The sequence below is a fragment of the Pelodiscus sinensis genome, chromosome 11, assembly GCF_049634645.1.
Source record: "Pelodiscus sinensis isolate JC-2024 chromosome 11, ASM4963464v1, whole genome shotgun sequence".
In the NCBI taxonomy this organism is placed as follows: domain Eukaryota; kingdom Metazoa; phylum Chordata; order Testudines; family Trionychidae; genus Pelodiscus; species Pelodiscus sinensis.
Window position 1 is genome coordinate 27,316,363 of NC_134721.1, and position 24,475 is coordinate 27,340,837.

The window sequence follows — 24,475 nt, forward strand, 5'->3', positions numbered from 1 at the left end:
GGAATGTGGAACTTCTCATGCAGCCTGGGGCCAGCGGGAAGCCCTGCAGATTCTGGGCTGTATGCGGGTGCCAGCTTTGAAAAGTACAAGAGTCCCCAGCGCCGCACGGAGCCTCCTTCTCCCCCCCCCCCCCCCCCCGTTGCTGCCTCTATCTAATAGAGGCGGGGGGGGGGGGAATCAACTAGTCTGCTTGACTATGGGATAAGTGTTTGCTTATCTGATAGTCAATTAATAGACTCATCCTAAACATCCTTAAGATGGCATGGAGTAGGGTGGAGGAGTAGGTATGATATATTGCAGTACAGACAACAGGAACCTGCAGAAAGATTGTCATTAGAGAGGAACCCCAAGCTGCTAAGTTTATTGCTCATCTACTTTTCCAAACTCAAACTTATAAGTATTGTGCCATTCATATCTCACTAAGGGATATGGCTGAAGTTGATGAAGCTCAGATACAAAGGTTGGTAAACCTGATCAGGAGGAGAGAGCAGTATAGCTGGGGTAAGGGATCAGGTAAATTTCAAGCTGAGATGTCCCTTGCTCAGCCCATGAGGTTATCTAGAGATGGATGGCCTGGTTCATCTGTCACTAGTCAGAGAAACTGTAGGGAGAGTATGAAGCAGACAGGAAGAGAGAATGAGAGACTGGAGGACAGGGAGAAACAGTAACAGACCATGAGGAAGGGTTGAAGGGGAAGAAGACAGAGATTGAAAAAGAAGGGGGGGAAGAGAGACCTGATCTAAAATGAGAAAGGGGGGGGGGGAAATGAAAGAGAAAAGAGTAGAGCAGTGGTTCTTAACCTGGGGGTAACTACCTCTCAGGGAGCAATCTGGCATATTTCAGGAGGTAATAAGTTTAAAATACAATAGGTGTTCAATTTTGTTCAACATCATGTATGAGAAAACGAAATACAATAAAAATGATTAATTTTTGTAATTTTCTTTTTGTCTATTGCCATTTTAAAAAAGAGGAGGGGTAATTTTGGTTTATTGGTTAAGTTTAAGAGGTTAACAGTGACAAAGAGGTTAAGAATCACTGGAATAGAGAGAGGGGGCGTGAATCTGTGTGTATGGGAGAGAGAGACGGGGGGGAAGCTGTGCACAGGAGCCAAGGGGCGGGACTCTCTCCTTGAACCGAGGGCAGAGCTGCGCCGGGAACGCCCGCCTGCCGTGTGAAGTTCTCGGACTTGCCTGGCGTGGGGGATTTCGGTGCCCGGTCTCGCCTGTCAGCCACTTTTTGCTGCCGCTGGAAGTGCTGGGAGCCTAGCACCACCGGGCGACGCCTCCTTCCCCTTCCCAACGGCCTGCCCGGGGAAAGTGCCCCTGCTCTCTCCCGGAGCGCCCAGCAGCTCTCCGCCCCCCGCCGTAGGCCGCCGCCTGAGAACCCCAGCCCTGGCCGCAGCTGCGAGCCGGCGCCGCCGAGGCAGGGAGCCCCGGAGGAGCGGGAAGGTACGAGGTGAGGGGCCAGCAGCGCCCGGTTTCTCCCGCTTCAGGGGCGCTTCGGGAGCCTGAGTTGGGAGCGCAGCTTTGCTTTGGGCCGGGGTAGGGATGCAGCTGCCCGCCGAGCAGTCGGGGGCACGTCCAGCCCCTGCGAGCGGCTCCTTGTCTGGCCGTGACCAGACCACCGCGGGCAAAGCCAGAGACCGTGCGGTGAACCGGCCGCCTCCGCCGCTTCGTGGCTGCGGAGAGAGCCCCCCTGCAGGGAGCTTGGCCAACGCCTCCCGTGGCAGGGCGCGGAGGGAAGGTTGCTTGAGTCACCTAGAGGTGAGGGAGAGGATTCACACCAGCTCGCCGAGCGTAGGTTGGGTTTCCCCGTACACACGCACAGCTTTGTCCCAGCCGGCTGCCTGACGGGCTTTTGCACGGCTTGAACTATAGCCGTGTGCTACAGTGGTACCATGGTTGTGTGTGCACATGCAGAGAGGTGGGGAAGTGTGTGTGGACAACTCATTCTGCAGGGTTTGGAGGGTCAAAAATCAGTAAAGATACATAAGGATAAGAGGCAGAAAGTGAGTAGGACTCTATATTTTCAAAACATTATGCAAACACTAATTTAGGTCCTAATCCTGAGAGGCAGAGAGGGGAAGTGACTTGCTGGGAGCTACCCAGTGAGTCAGTGGTAAATCCAGGATTACACTGTAGTGGCTTGGTTTTTCTGGCACATGAGTGCTACTCCATTAACTGCTTATTTCACACACTTGCACACAGGCTGGGATTTTCGAAGGCACTCGAGAGTTAAGGGCCCCAAATCCCAGAGTTCCTTGCTCCCTCGGGCTCCTTTGAAAATTTCAGTCAAGTTTTACTCACCCATGTAGTCCCATTACATGTGTCTGGGAGCTAGCCTCCTGTCTATGAAGACAGGCTTGTGCTAACAAGGCTCAAGCTAGTGGGATGAACGTAACAGTGTGGGCTTTGCAGCCCTAGCAGAGGATTGGACTAGCCATGCAATCTCCTGGATCTGTGTCTGAGGCTGTGTCCAGACTCCATGCCTCCGTCGACGGAGGCATGTAGATTAGCCAGATCGGAAGAGGGAAATGAAGCCGCGATTAAAATAATCGCGGCTTCATTTAAATTTAAATGGCTGCCCCGATCTGCCGATCAGCTGTTTGTCGGCAGATCGGGAGAGTCTGGACGCGATGCCCCGACAAAGAAGCCTTTCTTCATCGACACAGGTAAGCCTCGTGAAACCAGGTTTACCTGTGTCGATGAAGAAAGGCTTCTTTGTCGGGGCATCGCGTCCAGACTCTCCCGATCTGCCGACAAACAGCTGATCGGCAGATCGGGGCAGCCATTTAAATTTAAATGAAGCCGCGATTATTTTAATCGCGGCTTCATTTCCCTCTTCCGATCTGGCTAATCTACATGCCTCCGTCGACGGAGGCATGGAGTCTGGACACAGCCTGAGTGATTAGCATGAGCTTCCAAGGGTACAGCAATATCCACGCTACTATTTTAGCATGCTAGTTAGCATGCTCCCTACCAGTTCTGGAGCTCTACAGAGCCTGAGGACCTGCACCTTCTTGCAGGGATGGAGTGGGGAAGGAGGGGTCTGGCCCCTTTGCAAGGGGGGGGACGGTGTTGCCCTCCAGGGCTCTGGGGCTAAAGCCCAGAGCTGTGGGGGGCAGGAGCAGGGCAGAGAGTCAGCAAGAGATAGGCCTGCCCCAATACTCCCTGGCAGTGGTGGCAAGTGGAGTGACCAAGTCTCAGCCCGCTCTGCTCCCCCGACTCCTAGCCACATTGTTTGAGGGAGGGAGCTTGGATGAAGAGGAAACCGCCTCCCCTGTACTCACCGGCAGAAGGAGCCACACCACTTGTGGAAGTGGCTGGGGGAAGGAGTGGAATGGGTGTAGGGAGGGGGTGAAGCAGGGGCAAGATGAGGCAGGGCAAGGTGGAGTGGGGATCTTAAGGGAACAGGTGCAGTGGGGATGGGGCAGAGTGGGTTTTTTCCACGCAGGGGAGCTAGCCGGGGGGATGGGGCTGGCCATTGGAGCAGCACTGCCACATATGCATGGCAAATTTTGGGGTGTACTATACAGCTTCATGTTTTGCACATTGGTAGGGACAACCCTGGCCTGGGAGTGCCAGTGTGTGTGTTTGGGCTGGGAAGCTTGCTTTCAGCTGCAGTGTAGACATATCCTTTGAGTTCAAAATCACTCTTTGTAAATATCTGAAGAACTGGGGCTTTATGCTGGCAGAAATGGGAGAAGAATCAAGTCCTGGGAATTTCTGATTCTCAGTCTTGTATCCCAGGCACTGCACAATGCTGAGTCAAGTTTTGTAAAATTGACATACCAAGGAGATGAAAGAGCACAATGTGTTTGTGTAATTACATGGGATTCTGAAATTAAGCACAGCAGATTATGTATAGACTTCAAAAGAGAGGTTGTTAATTAACCTGTAATAGGTAGCTGTATGATTTAACTTTAATGTTTCTAAAGTTCTTTGAAGAGGAGAATTGCTATGCACAATAGGTGTGAAATATTGCTAATGCTGACATTTATTAACAGGGACTTTGTGATGCGGGGATGGCAGTGTATCTAATGTAATGTGAGCGTGGGTGGCTATTTTACGCGCCCGCCCCGCCTGAATTTGGTTTTACGAGGTGGTATGTTTATTTTTCTCTATACCACTAAAATTTTGTGAACATGTATAAGCATGCTTTTATATATTGTATCGAAGAGAAGGTATCTACATAGGGCCATATGCACCCTTTTGCAGTAATAAAAGCAGAGAAAGTTCTTTGATCTTTAAACATTTGCTACAGAATTGAGCTACTCAGGACCCCAATTCTGCAGCTTGTGTAGGAGTCTAATTGCATGCAACTGTAGTAACTGTTAATGGCTATTGATAGCAAACATCATAAAACTAGATACTGTGTGGGAGCATGAGGAAGTATGGAGCTATTTCACACCTGATAGAATCTTCAGTAGTGACCTTAGTGTGTGGAACTGAAGAGAAAACTTTAAAGTTTCTTGTAATCTGAGGTGAAGACAGCAAATGTTCCTTAGCTATATAAATATTTATAAAAGTTTTATTGTTTTCTGCAGTTTATTTCAGGTCATGAGTAAAAATCCCTATTCATTTCAAGGGGAGTTGTGCTTTAAAAATCAATGTTACAACATGTGGCTGTGACTTTCCAAGGTATCATATGTACCGTAGTATTTTGACCTCACTCCCCACACACTTCCTCAAACCTCAGTTCCGTTTTTGGATTTTACAGTTGTTCTCACTGGGATCGCTGTTGTGCTGTTAGTTGGTCTGGCAATATTCCAAGTTTTGAGTTTTCAGTTTGAGCATAGAATTTGGAGTGAGATGTTTTGTCAGGATTTTCTTGCTTTTTCAGCAAGTAAATTGTGGAAATGCATGGACCATAATTAGGATGTACAATAGAACCTGAGAGTTGTGAACTGAACAAACGCACACCTCATCTGGATCTGAAAGTACACAAATAAGACAGCAGCCCCTCAGGGAAGCAAATACAGTACTGTACTGTTAAATGTAAACTGTTAAAAAATGTGTGTGTGGGGGGCAGCATTTCCCCCCTGCATAGTAAAAATTCAAAGTTGCATTAAGTCAATGTTTAATTTTGAAAGAACAACCATAACGTATTGTTTAGAATTATCAACAACCTCCATTCCCGAGGTATTCATAAAATATCTGCCATATTTTTAAAACTCTGAGGGGCAGCTGTGTTAGTCTTGAGCTAAAAAAACTTAAAAAATACTAATGGTCCTGCAGTACTTTAGAGACTAACAAAAATAGAGGTAGTATCATGAGCTTTTGTGGACACAACTCATTTCTTCAGATGATTACTATGTTTTGTTTTGCCACTCATTAGTTGAAGTGAATGGAAGGTGCAGATGCTCAGCAACTTTTTGCTTAAGTTTGGATTTGAAAACTAATTCCAGTCTTCTGGACGGGAATATTAAGGCTTTAGACGAGTTTGTTTTTGCATAAAGATGGGTTCAAACCCAAGTGTTGAACTTGTTTGCATCTAAACTTTGAAGCTCTGATTCTCATCGTTTACTTTTGTTAACTGCTGTATTCAGTGAGTAAAACAGTATAAGTAAAAACAATACCATTATATGCTATGCATCTCTCAAACAAGATATTTTAAGATGTTTTGTATACACTATTCTGAGGCCATTACTAATCTTGATAATTTTATTATGTGTCATCTTTGAAGCAATTTATTGAGATCTTTTTAAGTAATCTTTTCGGAAGATATAAGTTGTTTAAGGTGTGTGTGTGTTTATATAATATACATACACTTTCTTCAACAGTGTAGATGTTAATCTGTTTGCTGTGAACCAGCTCTTCCTTTCTTATGTAGTACGGATATTCCATAAAACTTAGTTGCTTCTAAGGAGACTTACAAAGTATACATCTGAAGAAGTGGGTTGTGACCATGAAAACTCATGATACTATATATATATTTTGTTAGTCTCTAAGGTGCTGCAGTACATTCACTGTTCTTTAAGTTTTTCAGTTACAAACTAACATGACTACCTCTCTGAATCTTTTAAAGTATATTAAGTATACTCTACAGCACTGGCTGAAATATGATTTGTGCACCTAATCCCTGATTTATGTAATATTGTTAGACCTTTAATGACTTTGAAGATACCAAATTCATAGAGTATTGGAACCACATTCTCATATGATTTTGCCCCATTAAGACCAGTTGCTTCAAAGTCTGAGATTTGTGTTTGAGTGTTGTTTTGTACAAGATCTTTTTCTCTCTGTGTCTCTATATCCCTAGAAAATGGTGTGAATGAGAAACTGTAACTGATTGTTGGGGTTTATTCCAGGTCTTCAGCTTATCTGGCTTGATATTCAATAATACACAATTTGCTGTCTGCATTTTAAGTTTGTATAAGTTTCTATTAGGGTCAAGAAGCATGTAATTATTTTGAGTACTACATGTGACAACCTCTGCCCCATTAATGAAAAACTATAAAAAATACACTTAGAAACCTTTTGAAGTTTTCTATGTGCACTGAGTTGTATTGCAAGCACCTTAAATTCAGTTACATCTCACATTCCTTCCTATAGTTTCATTCCATATGAATTGCCATTTTTCCACTTACAATACATAAGGATAATTGGCAGAGGGAACATTTTAATAGGAGACTTCAAAGAATTTTGTGGACTTCAGTCAATTCCTTGAACATGTTTTAAAATAGCTTTTTGTGTATAGTTTTCTAGATCTCTTTATTTAAGCTTTAACTAAAATCTATCTTGGAGAAACTGAGGCTGTGTAATTGCTTCCTTGCAGCTACAGGTTGGACCTCCCAAAACTGGGACTCTCTGGTCTGGCAACATGAGTGGTCCAGCAAGCGCATGGATGGTCCTGGACTAGGGATGTTAAATATCAGTTAAGAATTCAAGAGGTTAATTGGCTACTCAATTATCTGGGGTAGGGCTGGCAGTCAATGCACTCTGTCCGTGCTCCCAAGGAGCCCCCTGCCACTCCATGCTGCTGCCTCTGTATCAGAGGCATCAGTGTAGGGTACCAGGTGGGAGCTGGTCCATGAGGGGAGCCAGTTTAAAAACCAGCTCCCCTTGCGGACGGGCTGCCTGTCTCCCTATGCTGCTGCTTGTGATACAGAGACAGCAGCACCGGATGGTAGCAGCCCCTGTTAGGGGGGTGGTCTGAGCTCCCAGATCTACCGTAAGCCAGAACTGAGCCAGGCTGCCTGCCCACCTGCCTCCTAAGACACTTTAAATGCAGAGCTGAATTGGGAGTAAGTCCCAGACCCTGGCACAAGCCAGGAGTGAGCCAGGCTGCTGGTCAGCCTGCAAAAAAATTTACTGGTGGTGGGGAAATGCATGTAGTCTACAGCATTAACCGATAAGCTTAGGTTAATCCTGTAATCAACTATACTAGTGCATCCCTATCCTGGACCAGGGAGTCCTGGCTGGAAAGCCCAGTGATAGGAGGGCTGGCAGCTGAGAGTATATCTTGGCTGGGAGCCAGGCAGGGCTGGTGGCAGCGGGGCTGGGACTGGGGCCAGAGCCCCAGCAGCACAGGAGCCTTTGTAGGAGGGCTGAGGCAGCCCCGGTAGTGGGGTCAGAGACAGGGCTGCAGTAGCCGTGGAAGCCCCTGTAGTGGAGCTGGGGACGGGGGTGTGGCTGATCCAGCAGCCATGAGGGTCAGTGGGCTGAGGGGCCAGTAGCAGGGGATTTTCCCTGGTTTGGCAAATTCCCTTGTTCAGGACTGGTCAGGTCCTGAGGGTACCAGACCAGAGAGGTCCAACCTGTAGTTTTATTCATAGCAGAGGTTCTGGATGGAAGATGGTTAGTTCCTGTGGATTTCTATGTTTTGTTGAAATCACGTTCCTCACATTTTGAATGGTGTTCTGGAGTTTTGCATGCTTGACTCCCATGAAAGTCTGTGGCAAACAAGTGGCTAAAATACCGCAAAAGACTAAAAGTTTGAACTGAGAGAGTTTATAGAATAATTACATCAGACTATGTTAATAATCAAATAAAGGATTCTACAAATATGCTCTAATAATCCATGACTAACCAGTATCTCCTACAGTCATTCAGATAATTATAGCTCCATAGTAGCCATTATGAAGTAAACATCTCTATACAAATGTGTAATATATTTCCATATTGCTTAGGTTAAAGCAGTGAACAGGAGCTTCATGTAAGTGGTGAGCTTGAAACCAGGAAAATGTTAACAATGTTAACTTGAATTTCTAGAGGTGTTTTTATTAGGGCCCTGTCAAGTTATATTCTCAACACTGTTCAGGATCAAGCTGGAAGAGTTGAGGTGTTCTTGACTTCTGAATGTTAAACCAAATGATGTTTTAATTGTTTTTATTTCTTTTCCCTAATCACCAAACTAAGGCTTGGTTACATATAGTTTTTGTACTGTTTGTAATGATGTCAGACAGAGCAGTGATTTTTTTTTTTAACTAAAATAGTAATTCTGGAGTAGCTTATTCCCCTTTCAGTACTGGAATAATTACATTCTTTTTGTAGTTTCTTATGCCATGACTACACTAGGAAACTATTTTGAAAGTACTAAATTCAACTTAAGAACTCCCAATTTAACAAACGTGAACTAGTGTCCTCACTACGTGGAAACATCAAAATTAGTCCAAGGCAGGCTCCACTAATGTAGATGCACTACCTTGGACTTAGAGCCCCAGGAGCACTCTGAAGAGCTGTGGGAGGCCTTCCAGAGGCTAGTAAATTTGAATTAGTGGCACTGGAGCATCCATGCTACTGTTAGTTCAAAATTACTATTTTGGAATTTGGCTGAGCAGGAGTATAGAGATCAAATTCCGTGGCTTATTATTTTGAAATAATGGGTTTGGTAGTGTGGATGTACCACTTAAGAATTTGAACTTCAGGGAGAGTTATTTTGGAATAAGGTTCTTGTGTAGACCAGGGCTAAGGTGCTACAGGGCTACTCCTTTTTTAAGCTTTAAGTTACAGACTAACATAGCTACCCTCCTGAGACTTTTATAGTGGTATAATTGCACCCATATTGGCCTTTATACTGCTTAAATTATACCGGAATAACTAAAATGCAACAATTTTTGCGTGTTAAAAATTTGTTGGCATCTGTGACACTGAAGATTGTGTAAACTCTGAAAAGTTGGGTGGTGAGTAATCTGGGACTTGAGCTGCTTTATATCAGGTCAGGGCCTTTGTTGGAAAGAATTTCTATTGAATTTCACTTTACAACAGTGAAACATCTCCATAGTTAGCTAACAAACATGATGATAAATTGCAACCGTAGTTTGTTTTGGTCGACATGGTGCTTTACCGTCAATGTTATCTTTGAAATCTAACTGGGTTCAAACTTGCTAAATAAATGATACAGCATAAATTATTTTAAACATTTAACTCCATGTTTCCTCCACTGAGAAACTGTAGGAATTGGAAGTGAGAAAACAATATGTCATTATTGGTTATGGACTATTCTCTTTCAACAGTTACGGTGAATTTCTTTAATACATTTTTACTCCAGAAGTAGTAATAATAAACTGTATTTTATGTAATGATGAGGTTTTCAAATATTCTACATGAAGCAACATTTATCATCAAAATCATTATTATGTTACTGCACCACAGATATATAATAACTGTGGGGAGTAAGCTCTCCTGATTGAGAAGGATTACTTGATGATTACCTGTTCTGTTCACTCCCTCTAGGGCAGTGGTCCCCAACCTTTTGAGGTTGTCGGGCCCCCCCCCATAGCCGCATGCCCGGGGCCGGGGCCCCCCCCATAGCTGCGCGCCCGGGGCCGCCGCTCCCCCCCCCCCGCAAGCGCCGCGCGCCCGGGGCCGGGGCTGGCGCTTCTCCCCCTCCCCCCCGCAAGCGCCGCGCCATGTGCCCAGGCTCTAGGGCATCTGGCATTGGTCAGTGTCAGCAGACTGGATACTGGGTTAGATGGACCTTTGATCTGACCAAGAATGACCGTTTTTATGTACCATATTGCGCTCCAGTACTGGAAGCTGCTCTCCATTGGAGCACTCTCTCCCCCAATCCCTCTTTCTCTAGGTTTCCATGTGTGGAGCACTTTCAGGGTTGGGGGTTTCAAAGGTTACAGATGAAAGATAATTCTAACATCATGCTCTTTCCTTTTACCCTGTATATGTAAATCTGTGTAAACATCCTATCAGGAAACAAAACATACTTAAGGACTTGGCAAGATCTATTGAATCATATGCCCTATATGATGCTTTAGCAAAGGGATTCTGACCTCATAACCCTCATTTTAATTTTTTTTTTTTTTAGGAAGTAGGCACAGAAATCATAATTTAGAGTTAAATGGAAAATTTCATCTTTATTTTTAAAAGCAAGTGAAACCCAGCATTACATGCCTTTTGTCATGTTTCTTGGTATTAATTTTCATTCTTGTGCAGTGTATTTCTGCTGAGTGTAAACCATTTTGGCATTTGAGGGAAGGGCCTGGTGTTGAAAGCAAAATTTAAATAGTTAGCATGGGGAGCTAAGCTCTTTTGTGATTAGGCGTGTGTGTGCGCGCGCGTGCTTTCACTTCTCTTAAAATGTTTTACTTAAATGTTACTTGTCGTAAGACATTTAATTTACTTAATCAAAACATAATTGTGCTTTGTTTGGAAGTTTCTCTAGTGTTCCAGAAGGATGTTTACTTTTTGAACCTTTATCATTTCTCCTTTTTAAAAGTTACTTGAAACCACAAAAACATCTTTTTCCTTTCATATCCTCTTCAGAAGTGGTTCTGGTATTCCCTACAAAGCTAATTTGCAGGATGTGTCTCTATTACCATCTTAGAACAATATTTTTGAACAACCCCTCAAATGCTTTCCTTTCAAGTTTGGTGTTTTGAGGAGGATAGAGTTAAATTCTTCTCACATGTAACTAACTGGGTGAGTCACTAGAATTGGTAACAGAAACACTTCTCATAATCTTTGGAAAGAACCTTTCAAGTATTGTTTTGCTGTCTAGTATGGACTTTACAAGACACAAAGGCAGTGGCTTAATTTAAAAGTAGAACTGTTTGTACTTGAGGTCATCAACAAGCATATTAACTTGAACCAGATGAACAAAACCAGCAGAATTTCTTACACCCATCTAACCTCTAAGATTTCAGCCAAAATACAGGCAAGCACTAAGGGCCAGGCTGTGCCATTTAAGTTTTGGTGACTTGGAGGTAGGGAGAGGCAGAATCAGCAGTTTAAATTGTTGTGCCTGTGTTAATGTATATCTGTGATAATGAGGCTCATTTATTTTACCTCACTTTTAACATTAGAAAATTTAGAAAAAATCAGACCCGTTGACTCATTCAGGTGATAGAGGAAATAAGCTTGCCACAAAATGACAAGACTTAATGGAAACAAATGCAGTGGAGTTAAATATCTTTTGACTCCTATTAAACTTCCTAAGTTAGAATAGCAAAAGTGATCTGTACTTAAGAGTGTGTTAACACTTATTCATACATTTGGAGATTATAAGGCCAGAAGTAGCCACTGTGGAAAATCTAGTCCGACTTCCACCGTAACACGCTCCATAGGATTTCCCTGTTTGAACTAGAGGATACATCTTGCATGATAATAGATTTAAATAGTCTCCCACTCCTTCCCAGTGCTGCCAAACAGCTGATTGCTGCAGGTGTGTGTGGCTTTCAGGAGGCTGGTGGGAAAGGAGAAGAATGAGGATGTGCTAGAGCCAGGGGTGAGGCTGGGGCAGAGTTTGGTTTGGAGCACCCCCAGCGCTTTGGAAAGTCAGTGCCTCTACAGAAAGCCATTCCCTGGGAAATATCCCACTTGATAGCAACAGGGTGTTGCTTTATGACAGGAGTCAGCAACCTTTTCAAACCAAGAGCCAAACTATATCAAAATGCAGAACAAGTGGTCAACAAAGAGCCAGTATAAGAATGCTCATTTGTATGACTGAAAGTATACAACTTAATATTACTAAGAATTTACATGATGATTAATAATAGAATACATGAAATGTTGTACTCAAGGACTTTATTTAATGGGTCTTTTGCTGCTGCATCTTTGTGCACATGTGTTTGAAGTTTACATCCTAAGCAGTGTTCCCTCAGCTGCACAGCTTCATAGGTGATTAATCAATCCAGCCCAATCAGTCATCTCTGTGCAAGGAGCCCTGTGCCTCTGACAGGGCAGGGTTGATTAATCACCTGTTAAACAGTTTAGAGGGAACATTGATCATATTCAGTGGTCAAATTCATTGGTCAAATTCAGCTTCATGCACGCATTCAGGCTGTCTTCTGTCAATCCTAAGCACACATTACCTTTGATGTGTGTGTGAGTAGGCTTTCTCTCATGTGAATCACAAGTGGAGCCAAACATTGAAAATAAGGCCAAACTGACATTCTGCATGGTATTGTATATGACAGGAAGTTCTTTCCAGGTTTGCAGAATCAGATTATCATTGTGCTCCAATTTCTTCATATCAGCCCATTTGTACTGTTTTGCCAATTCTGCACGTCGTCAAACAAGGCATTCCAAATCAGAATTCAGCTTGACGAATTTTTCCACCCAGATCTCCGATTCTTTGAAATCTGCTATTTCCATTTTCAAATTACTTACTGAGATTTCTGGAATGACTGTAAAATCAAGTTTGTCAGTGGATGCTTCATGTGGATGAATCATAAACTTAAACAGAACATTGTGTTCGCAAAAGTTAACAAAACACGATTTGAATGCTACCAGGAGCTCAGAAACAAACCCAGAACACTGCTGCAAATCAAGGCTGTTATTTGGATTCTCTCTCTGATCACAAAATATTCGTAATCCTTCAAAACGTGCCAGTCTGCATATGTCGATATCTTTGATGGAGACAGTCAATTTTGACTCAAATCCAAACACTGCCTGCTGCAGTCAGGTCTGTATTTCCTTGCCCTTATAGTTCAACTCATTCAAATGACCAGTAATGTCAATGAGACAGTAAAATGTCAATGAGTAATGTCAATGAGACAGCAACCAGTCAGAGTTTGGAAGCTCAGCATGTTTGACACCCTTTATATCCAAAAATGACTTAATCTCATTAATGCAGGTGGCAAAATGAGACAAAACTTTGCCACAAGATATCCAGTGAACATTGTGCATTAGTAGGTATTCAGAATCTATTTCCTCAAGCTCTGACTGAAATTCATGGTGTTTAAAGGCTTGGGCAGGAATCCAACTGACAATATGAATGACCATTCCCATTACATTTCTGAGTTCAGTTCCACAAGATTGCGCACGAAGTGCCTCCTGATGCACAATGCAACGAAAGCTCAAAAACAGGTGGTTCAGCTGGTCTGACAAGTGTAAGGAATCCTGTATTTGCCGACCATGTTAGGTGCACTGTTTGTAAACATAGACACAAGATTATCCAACTGTATTTATTTCTCGTTTACAAAGCTCATCACAATTTTAAGGATGTCTTTGCCCCTTGTTTCATTTTTTTCATTGGTTATATCTTGGTCATTTCATGGTGCACAGCATTTCCACAAATATATCATCAAGCAATACAGAATTGATTAATGTCACGTATGTCAGTTGTCTTTTTCAAAGCAAAGAAAAAATAAGTAACTGTACTCAAATTTTGCATTTCTTCCCTGTTGATTTGATGGGCCATCTTCACATCTCTGTCATGAACTGTTTTTGTCAATAATTGCATATCTTGAATTTTCTGTAAGATTTTATGTCCTTATTGTGAAACTCATAAAATAGTTCATGACCAGTTTTTAGCATGTGTTTCTTCATATAATCCCCATCAGTTGAAAGCATTATTACCCTCTCGAATAATGCTGTATGAGCCTGCAAAACTTGCAGAGCTTAAGCTCCCACCTTTTTTTGACCATGCCAGCAGGCTATTTTTTCCAATGTTCATTTTTTGCTGCAGCTCCTTGCAGGCCTTTTTTCGTGCATCATCACCCTCAGGGTATTTTGTAGCAAATGCTGCATGTTTTGTCATGAAACTCATTTTTGTTTGTTTGAGAACAGTCTCTCACTTCAAATGAGACGGTGTGGAGATTAAGACCTATCCATAAATGCATTCAAGTCTGTCCATTCCTGTTGAAAATTTCTGTATTTGTCATCTCTCTCTTCCTCTTCGCCATTTTTACTGTTGAGGTTTCAGAGTTCATCACGTATGATGATGGAAGGATTTCTTGAACAATCAAATAAAAAGAGAATATGCATGACCCCAATGAGAGGAGAGGATGGATGGTTGTTAAAATTAACAGTTAAAGGTAATATAGACAGAAATTTTTTTTTGAAGAGTAATTATGCGTTTTTAAAATTTTGAATTATTTCATTTTAATTAAAAAAGTTGTGTGTATTTTGGGAATGACAAAAGAGCCATATTTGGCTCTAGAGACATAGGTTGCCTGCTTTATGAGAAACTCGGGGAACCCATGAGCAGGTCCCCAGACAATCCTCTGATTAGAACTTATTTTAAAAGAGAACATAACAACAGTGTTAAGCAAGGAGCTACTGTAATTCAACTCATGATTTTTTAAGTTGAGGCTTCAGATAAATTGTTTGGATTTGTTTTCTAAGACTGTTTTTGTGGATAATCAGATTTAAGGGAACATACGTGTGTGTGCATGCTCCTCTTAGGTGAGATTATGGAAAAGGATAGAGAGTACTGAAACACTTGAATTTGTATGTTTTTCTTACAGCCACTTTCCTCTAAAGACAGGACTGCCTCTCCTCACTCCAAATTTTCCACCTAATTTAAAAGATTTTTTTACTTTACTTTGTTTTTTAAACAAAACAAACAAACCTTAATAGTTTGTCAGGCTGGTCGATATAGTATTGTCATACCCTTTCACCTTCTATTTCACCAATGTGAATTAGTGCAAAATTGAGTTATGGCTTCTTCCAGGAAACGGAATTGCAGATTAGATGAACCAATGGTAATTTTTAATAGTTACCCGTTTTTTGTAAATACAACTCTCTGGAAAAAATATGCATTTACGGTTTTTACAAGGATACATGAGAATACCCACTTCTGCTGTCATTGAAGTCAGTGAGTGTGAATTTGGACCCCTCAAGGGAATTTAGTAATTGAAAGGTGACTACAGTTTTTAGAAAAGGTGCAGCACTGGCATCGGCACTGCAATTTTCCCATCTATTTGTTTCACTTTTATTCGTGGATGTTTTGTAAAGTAGTTGTCTTGCTTCATTTTTTGTGGCTTTTGGTCACCAGAAGAAGAGGTAGGTGCTCCGAACTAAAAGATTAGGCCCACTCAGAACTCTATTGTAAACCAGTGATTCTTCTGCTGCATAAAAGAATACTATATTCGTGATTCTGGATTCAGTTTGATACAAATGTGCATTGTTCCCTATTGTCTCTTGCTTTAATTTTCTTTGTCTGGAGACTAACAGAGGAGTTCATGATCTTCTAAGGGTGTCTGGCTTCCATAAATATTTTTTCCTCAGTGGCTCTCAACCAGGGGTACATGTACCTTGGGGGTATGTAGAGGTCTTCCAGGGGGTACTCAATCTATCAGTGTTTCTCAGCCTAGCGGTTGCTTTCCCCAGGGAGGGTTGTGGGACAGATTATGGGGGTGTATAAGTGCGGGACCAGTATTCATGGTGGCAAGCATGGATCTGGCTTCAGACAAGGCTAACAAGTCTCCAGTACCACACTGAAATTAAGGATGTAAAATCCTGTTTAATTGGTTAATTATGTTTAACTGGTTAACTGATTAAAGGGTGCACGGGAGGTTGGGGGTGCTCTAGCCCCACTGGGCTGGAGCAGCCCCCCTGCCTGCCGAGTCTGGGTTGGAGGCCCCCCCCCCCCCCCTACAGGCAGTGGCTGCTCCAGCTCAGCCTGAGCAGTCCTGCCTGTGGAGTGCCTGGGCTCTGAACTCTGGAGCAGCCCATGCCTGCAGGGTGCTATGACTCTGCACAGACAGAGGCTGCTCCTGCCCCCACTGGTTAACCTGAACTGGTAAGCATCACTGGTTAAGGGTGATGCTTGCTGATTAACTGGTTAACTTTTCACCTCCCTAACTGAAACATTTATATTTCTGTCAAACCCTTTTTTATAATTACAGTATATGGTAAAATGAGAAAGTAAGCAATTTTTCTGTAATAGAGTGTCACACTTTTGTATTTTTATGTCTCATTTTGTAATCAAGTGGGTTTGAAGCAAGCAAGTAGTTTTTGGATACACAAGACAAATTAGACTGCTGAAACAAGTACAGTAGATTGGAAAGGTTGAGGACCACTGTAATAGACAGCCTAACTACTATCAGCAGTAGGATGAGGATCTATAGTCCTTTATGTGGGACATAAGATCATTACACTTTTAGGGCTCAATCTGGCCCCTTTTGAAACTTGGACTGTTGTAATGCAGCTGCCAATAACAGAGCCTAGCACACAGTATTTTTTTTTATATAAAATTGGCAATGGTTCATTAGGTGCTAGATTGAGAACATGATCTTATTTCACATATAGGTGTCAGATAGGGACTGATAGATTGTTACCACCAACCGGGAATGGATCTGAAGTGATGTTGATGACCTTACTTAAGGCAGTTAAACTTAACTTTTAACTAGTTAATTAAATGGGATTTTACATCCCTGGTCTTTGTTAGATCTGTTAAATGAGCACAGATCCCAGCTGTAGAGTAGATGTATCCCTTGAAGTGAAAGGCATCTTATGCGAAATACAATCCTCCCAGCCATCTTCTTTCATCTGGTTCTTTACATTTTCAATACGTTATGATTATCGTACCTTTGTATATACACTTGTATTAAGTCTATATTTAACATATTTGTTCTTCTAAATAGAACAGGAATTAATTGAATGTGGTGGGACTTGTAAGGACTGACCTGGGGGAGGAGATGAAGTACATTTAAGGTATTTTTTTTTTAAATGTACTTGTGCAAGTCCTTTGGAACATGAGGCAAATACAGTATTTCAAAAGCAAAATGACTGCCATTGCAGGTCAGTTTCCAGGAGCTAAATAATGGCATTCTTCTACTATTACACCATGGTCAAAAACTATTTGGAATAACTATAATGCATAAGGAACAAAGTCCACAATCTACTGATTTGTGCTGAAGTGATTATGCAATGTGAAATTTTCTAGTATTGCCTGGTACTTGAGGGATTTATCTACCCACTATATATATAGGAGAGTTTTTTTTCATCTAGAATTCTAACTTACGTTAAGTATGTTGTTGGAAGGGCCTCTTTCTTTATATTAGGTTATGCCAAGTGTCTTAGTGATATGAACATGTCTGGCAACTGCTGCAAAATATCTGAAATTGTTTATTTAATGTTTGCAGAGAGGATTATTTGCAGCACTTGCTGCTGAAGCAACATCATTGTTTAATTACATAAACTTAAAATCTGTGCTTTAACATGCTGTTTGCTTAAGGCATTGTTCTAGTTAGAAGCTGTTCTGCCTGTTATGTTTGTGTGTGGAAATGAGAGACTTTGCAGAAAGCAGCAGAGCTATAAGTGTGTTCAATAAAAAGTACCACATGCTGTATATCTAGTAAAGGGTTGATAATGTGCCTTTATGGACATAAAGGCTCTTGTTTCTCTTGAGAGACTGAGGAGCAGAAGTTAGTAACTGTCTACCTACCTGTTTTGATTTGTTTATAATAAAACCCTCGAAAGATTTTTGCCACAGTTCCTGTGTCAGAAATGCATTGCATAATTTTCAGTAAAGGGAGGCATTTGCTGAACAGTAGAGGAGGAAGGACTGTGGGGGTAATGTTAATGAAACGTTAATGAATAATTGTGAGTAGAGGTCTTTAGTGTTTCACTAAATTCACTGTGGCCTTATTTATGAAGGCCTTTTTCTGCTGGCATCTTGCCTAACTAAGAAGTGAAGGAAAAAGAGAATCTGAACTTTAGGGGTCAGATGCTGCTCCTTTGTTTGTTTGTTTGTTTGAGGCCACGGTGTAGGGCCGTGGTCCCCAACACGGTGCCCGCGGGCGCCATGGCGCCTGCGGGGGCATTTGCATGTGCCCGCCAGGTGCTCGGGGCTGGTCTGGCCCCGGGCACATGGCGCGGCGCTTGCAGGGAGCGTCGGCCCCGGGCACGCGGCGCTTGCGGGGGGGGGGGAGCGGCGGCCCCGGGCGCGTGGTTATGGGGGGGGGCCCCGCCCCCGGGCGCGTGGCTATGGGGGGGGGGCCGCCCCCGGGCATGCGGCTATGGGGGGGCCGCCCCCCGGCGCCTGGCGGGCGAACGGCCACGCCCCTGGCGCCCGACAACCTCAAAAGGTTGGGGACCACTGGTGTAGGGGAATCTGTGCTGGAAATGCAGAAGTTAGGTTATCATTATTTCTACCATTGCCAATGAAACAGAGGCTAATTTGATAATCATGGCCTGTTTGTAACTTGCATGTAATTTTTTTGGACCTTCTGATTATTCCCCTGCACTGGTGTGCGGTGCAGATTTTTTGTGGCCTGCTATCCCATCTCCACCAGTAAAACTGTGTAGTTCCATCTTGTTGTTGTACTAATTTAATGGATATCTAAGAGAAACTGATCCAGGGACCTACATTTGCATAGACTAAAATCCAGTGTTATCCCCAAAATAAAATGTTTTTTTAAAGTGCTTTTGTTAAAAGGGAGCTCTCATTTACTGACAGGGGAATTGCTAATATGAGCGTAGACCTTTTGACTCTTTAGTAACTGCCTTATAAGGAAATATGATTTACATCTTTACAATAGAATCATAGAACACTAGAACTGGAAGGAACCTTGAGAGGTCATCCAGTCCAGTCCTCTGCCCTCACAGAAGGACCAAGCTCCTCTCTAGATATGTATTAAAAAAATATCCTGAAGGATGACATAATCGTAGCTCTTGAGCCACATGTGGCTCTTTGCTTAAAGCCACGTTTCTCAAACTGTGGGTCCAGAGCCCCCGGGGGGTAGCAGTATCACAAAGTTTGAGAACACCGGCTTAAAGAAATATGGCTCTTGCTAGTTCTGAGCCACGTGTTCAGAATGCGCACGCACCCTGGAGGGAGAAGCATGTGGCGGCAGTGGTGGCTCCGGGACGCAGGTATTGGGTTAGAGCTGGGGAGAAGGGCGGGGGTGCCTGGCTCTGCCGGAGGGGAAGGGCATTGGGTTAGAGCAGAGGGGGCTGAAGCACCTTAAACTCAAAGTCTTCATGGATGCAGAATAAGGCTGCCAACACAGACGTCATATTTACATTTCGCAAAAAAGAATCAGCATATACCTGCTTTACACTGTTTCTTTAAAGAAAATTCAAAGGCTATTGTTTGCCAGGCTGAAGCAATTATTCTGAGATATGAATCTCTCCCTTATTGTTTTTGAACCTCTCATATTTGCAGTCTGGGACAGACCTGAATTTTTAGAATTATAAAAAAGCCATAATTTTCATAAGTGGGAAAAAAAAGGGGGGGGGGAAACCATACCAGAGATCAACAAGCTGGAATGGAACAGGCACTTCAAATTGTGCTAATTTACTTCAGTTTAATTTTAAAAAAAACCAAAACACCTCACAGGACATAATAGGGCAGTAGTGTTACATTTAAAATACATGGTGGGGAAACTTACTTTTTTAGTGTGAGATTATTACTGTATTTTTAAAGGGTGGGTTTTTTTGTTGTTTTTTTTGTTTTTTTCCAGTTGATGTTTGTTCCTTGTCAAGTTCCCTGAAGATCTATGGACTGGCATTGAATTTTTTTAAGTGTCTAAAGACTTGTTTTTTGTCCAAAATGTCCTGTAATGTTGTTTTTATCACTACATCTGTCTGTCTACATACAGACATATAAAAATATATAATATGTGGCTCTTCACACTCTATCCACGATATTTTGGCTCTTCGTCTCTAACTGGTTGGCCAGCTCTGTAATAGATATACGGTCTAGGAAAAATTGAGATTCATTTTGCGGTGCTGTTAATCTATTTCAAACCCAAATGCAAACCTATGCTCTTGGGCAGGAGGGAGAGAGATAGAGAAGTAGGATTCTTCCAAAAAACATACATGTGGACGAAAAACTTCTACTTCTGGTATAGCATTACCACCTTTGTAAGCGGACCCTAAGGCCGAGTGTCCTTTGTTCAGCCTCTTTTTCACAGATCAAAAGAGCAGGATTAACCTGCTATGCTGATAAAGTGTGTTACTTTGTGGAATGAGATTACAATGCTCTTATATTCAGTGAGAAACAAAATGCTATGTTGTAGGAAAACTGCAATCTTACACACTACTGTTTTGTGCATATATCCTAATGACTTAAAAAAACCAAACTCTGTAATTAAGAAAAATTGCATCTTCTCTATCAGCTTCATGTATGTAACATGAACACTCTAATTGATTTCCCCCCTTTTTCCCTTCCTCCCCCACCCCCATCTCCTATTTGTTTTGGAACTGAACCTCTAATAACTCCATTCATCTGAAGAAGTGGGTTGTGCCCACGAAAGCTCATGATACCATCTACATGTTTTGTTAGTCTTTAAAGTGCTGCTAGACTATTTATTATTTAAGCTTTTCCTGTTACAGTTTAACTTGGCTACTATTGTGTTACTGTTCACCTATATGGTTGAACTTCCATAGTTTCAGTATGCCTGGTTCACTGGGCTTCAAATGTTGCTTTTCCTGTTGGTAGGCAATCATGGTGTTGGACAAAAGACACTATGCAGCACTTTAAAGACTAACAAGATGGTTTATTAGGTGATGAGCTTTCGTGGGCCAGACCCACTTCCTCGGATTAAATTGTGGAAGAAAATTGGCATGACCATATATACACCAAAGGGATACAATCAAAAAAAGTGAACACACATAAAATAAACAAATCAGATTTTAGAACATAGGGGGTGTTGGTGTTGCTGTTGGACAGGCACTCTCATTGCTTGTTGCTTAGGTGAGACATGTATATCTTGGAAGTGTTCTCACTGCAGTAACCTAAAGGCTAAAGCCTTAAAAGACAGAGACTTGTGTCTCAAACTTATTCTCATGGACAAATCTCAGTGACCGGTATCTAATCTTAGCCAACAGACCTTTAGATAAAGATATCCAGAGATATCCTCTTCTCCACACAAGAAGGCTCATTGTTCCAAAAAAAGCTCAGAGGAAAAGAGTATCAACTTCTCCCCTGAAAGACCGAAAATAAAGAAGTGGTCCTGGTCATTCCCTATCTTTGGTGCCAACCATACTGAGATTGAGTATATACAAGACCACAGGATCCTCCAGTACTGCATTTACCATGATAACCCTGACTCCAAACAGACTGACTTGGAAATGAGGCAAACTGATGTCCTCCTATTCTGCTATGGCATAGTGGAACTAAACATAACACCAAGGCACTCCCCACAGCCTACAGTGCCTTCATCTGTTCCAGTGGCACAGAGTGTTCAGAAGCCAACACTGACATCCATCCCTACAGCTGCATCATTGGCGCTGACCACTTGAGTGCCAAAAGCATAGGCACCACACCATTTCCTACATCACAAGGATCAGGGATGTCAGTGTGCTGTTGACTATATGATTAACCGATAAGCCTAGGCTTATCAGTTAATCTTGTTGACTACCCCTCCCCCCCGCTATTGCTGCATCAGTTGGTTCCCCCCAGCACTGGCTCCATGGTGTTGCCTGTACTCCCCAAGCTGCTGCCTCTATCAGAGGCAGCAGCAGCAGGAAGAGGGAGGGGGCAGGGGAGGATGCCTTGAAGCAGCCTCTGTCCACAGGAGAGGTGGGGAAAGGGTCTGAGCTCCCTGTGGAAGAGGCTTCTTTGCCTCCCACAGAGCAGCCTCTGTCCATGGCAATCTTGGGAGGCTGGGTCCCCTGGGCAGAGTCTGCTGCCCACTGGGATGAGCCATTTCCCAACTGCTAGTAGCTATTGGGTGCGGTTCTGCTTCAAGCTCATGGAAGTAATGGATCTCTGGACCTTTTTATTTGATGAAAGGGAAAAAAATGTTTACCAGAGTTTCCTAGCTTCTAGTGGCTTCATTCAGGTCATTTTTATTCATTTTTATTCATTAGTCTTCAGAAGACACTGATCTATGCTGTACTGCTGATGTAAATACTTTTAGCCTGATAAAATCCAGAGCTTGCTCAACAGAAACAAGATGATTCTGATGGCTGAAAATGTTTGGCATTACTTTGATTATTTTTAAAAATAAAAAAGAAACATTTGCAGAGAAGTTTCATATAATTTCTGTGGCTCATATTTCATTATGTTTCAAACTGTCTCAGTTTTGGGGGCCTTGGTTTATACTTCTAATTAGCATTAAGCAGCACAGACTTGGAACTGGTTAGGCCATGCGTATCTTTCAGAAATGTTACAGAATGAAAATTGACTGTTTTTGTTTTATAGAATGACTTCTATAAGGACTTTGTTTTATAGAATGACTTCAGGCCTCATTCCTGGAAATGGCACTTTATCAATTTGGGCTGAAATATGACCTTAAGTGAAACAGTTGAGCAAAGAAGTTCCTCTACATTTTTAAACACGTGAAAAGCCAATTGATCCACCAATGTTCTGAGGATCATTCCACAGTTATATGTTAGCTCTGGCTGCTGCTTTGTGGGAACATAACTAACATTATGCATAGTTCTATGAGTAATCCTGCTGACATGAACTATGCTGGCACACAGTCAAGGAAGTAAACAAAAGACAATCGGTGTTGGCTTCTGCAGAACTAGCAATTCTGAAAAACTGTGGATAAATCCTTTTTAGTTTATTCATTCAAGTAGTCCCCTTGATTAAATTGGAGATTACTTGAGTGAAGAAGACAGAATTGGTCATAAAACACTTGTCCAAAATTTAACCTACTCTGTTTCTCTTGGGTATATATTTGAAAATACGTGAAATTGTTCACCTGTATTTTTAAATTACTCATTATATTTATTCCTTTTTTTTTTTAAAGAAAAAAGATGAGTGCTACTAGACCAGCATGCATAAGGAGCAACCCTCCAATAATAAACCAATGTCCCCGAGGAGGAATGGAGGAAAAAAAAGTTTGGTAAGTAACCTCTCTTTAATTTTAATCTTTCAAGGGGTTAATAAACAATGAGAGAAGTAATTTAAAATAATTAAGAAATATTTTTATATTTTCCTCTCTTTCTGGTGTCTAACAGTAAAGCACATAAAGGAGGGAAGAGATTTGTTTATTTTTTATTTTATAGTAAGTGGTTACAGGACTGGGAGTCTCATAGGTTTGGTAATGGAAGAAATGAGGCAAAATCCTGGCTGCACTGAAATCATTGGCCAAACTCCCTCTAATTCCAACAGGGCTAAGATTTTACACATGCAGTCATTCAACTTTGTCATAAACTTTAAATCCCACCCACATGGATAGTAATGGAGAATTGAGCAACTTCATAGGTGACAGATGCTTCGTGAAACAAGTCTGTGGTCTCCGTATAGTTTCTAGTGGGTTTGTAAAGTAGAAACCAAAATTTACCAAAGAAACTTCTATTCTAAGTATAAGAGAAAACTGGTAACCTCAATTAAGTGTTTTATATGTGCTCACGTTCTAATTAGAGTTGGGTGAAATTTTTGGACGAAACTTTTCTGGCTAAAAGGCAGATTTGGGTCAGCTAAAATATGTAAGAAATTTGGGTTAAATTTACTGAATTGTTTCAGATGGGAAAAGGAGGATCTGAACAAAACTGAAATGTTTTCTTTTTAACAAATTCAGAATGAAATGTTTCAGTATTTCAGTTTGAAATATCTTTGTATGTTGCCTTTTACTTCAATTTTTAAAAAAGTAAAAATGAATAGAACATATTGTTACAGATGAAACAATTTTTTTCCATTTTGGGTCATGAAACAATTTTATTTAGGTTTGACTGAACCAAAACAAATCAATCATTCAAATAGAACTAATTTTAATAATGACCAAGTTTGTTTCATCAATAAAACCACCACTTCAATTTACATTGCTTTTAGCACTTTTAAGCCATATCTACGATAGGAAATTAAATTACTAAAATCGACCTAACTCCTGATTTAACAAAATTGAAATAGTGTGTCCCCGCTATGAAGAGGCATCAAAATTAGTTAGAATTAGTATGAAATAGCGCACCCACGTTGATGGGAGCCTGCCTTGGTGTTGGAACCTCCCGAAGCACTCTGGGGAGGGCACCAAGAGGGCAGATACTTCCTGTGGCTGCTTGGTCACATTCTGTTATGGAGGGTTGTCACTCTGGAGAACATAGACACCATCGAGGACGGCTTTGCCACCATGGGCTTTCCCAACTGTGGGGGAGGGGCATAGACAGCATGCACATCCCCATTCTGTCCCCTGACTACTGTGCCTCATATGTTATCAACAGAAAGGGGTACTTCTCCATGGTGCTCCATGCCATTGTGGATCCACAAGGGATGCTTCAGTTACATCAATATCAGGTGGGTGGGAAAGGCACACAACTCTTGCATCTTCCGAATCTCCTGCCTATTCCGAAAGATGCACACTGGCACTTTTTTCCCAGACTGCACCCTCAGGGTTGGGAGGTGGACATGCCCACTGTCATCCTGGGTGACACAGCCTACCCCTTGCTCCCCTGAT

At 42.1% G+C, this 24,475-nt stretch overlaps 1 protein-coding gene across 5 annotated transcripts in view; it reads left to right on the forward strand.

The window, feature by feature from the left end:
• Nucleotides 1-1,136: 1,136 nt before the first annotated feature.
• Nucleotides 1,137-24,475, forward strand: part of ARHGEF3 (Rho guanine nucleotide exchange factor 3) — a 256,294-nt gene continuing 232,955 nt past the window's right edge. For 3 of the 5 annotated variants that reach the window (XM_075938874.1, XM_075938877.1, XM_006130911.4), the window contains exons 1-2: nucleotides 1,312-1,448; nucleotides 22,832-22,927. In XM_075938874.1, the coding sequence (XP_075794989.1) occupies nucleotides 22,839-22,927 (89 nt within the window). In that variant the 5' untranslated portion in view covers nucleotides 1,312-1,448; nucleotides 22,832-22,838. Of the gene's footprint in view, nucleotides 1,456-22,831; nucleotides 22,928-24,475 lie in introns of all 5 variants that reach the window. The other 2 variants (XM_006130912.4, XM_075938876.1) reach the window with 2 other exon arrangements.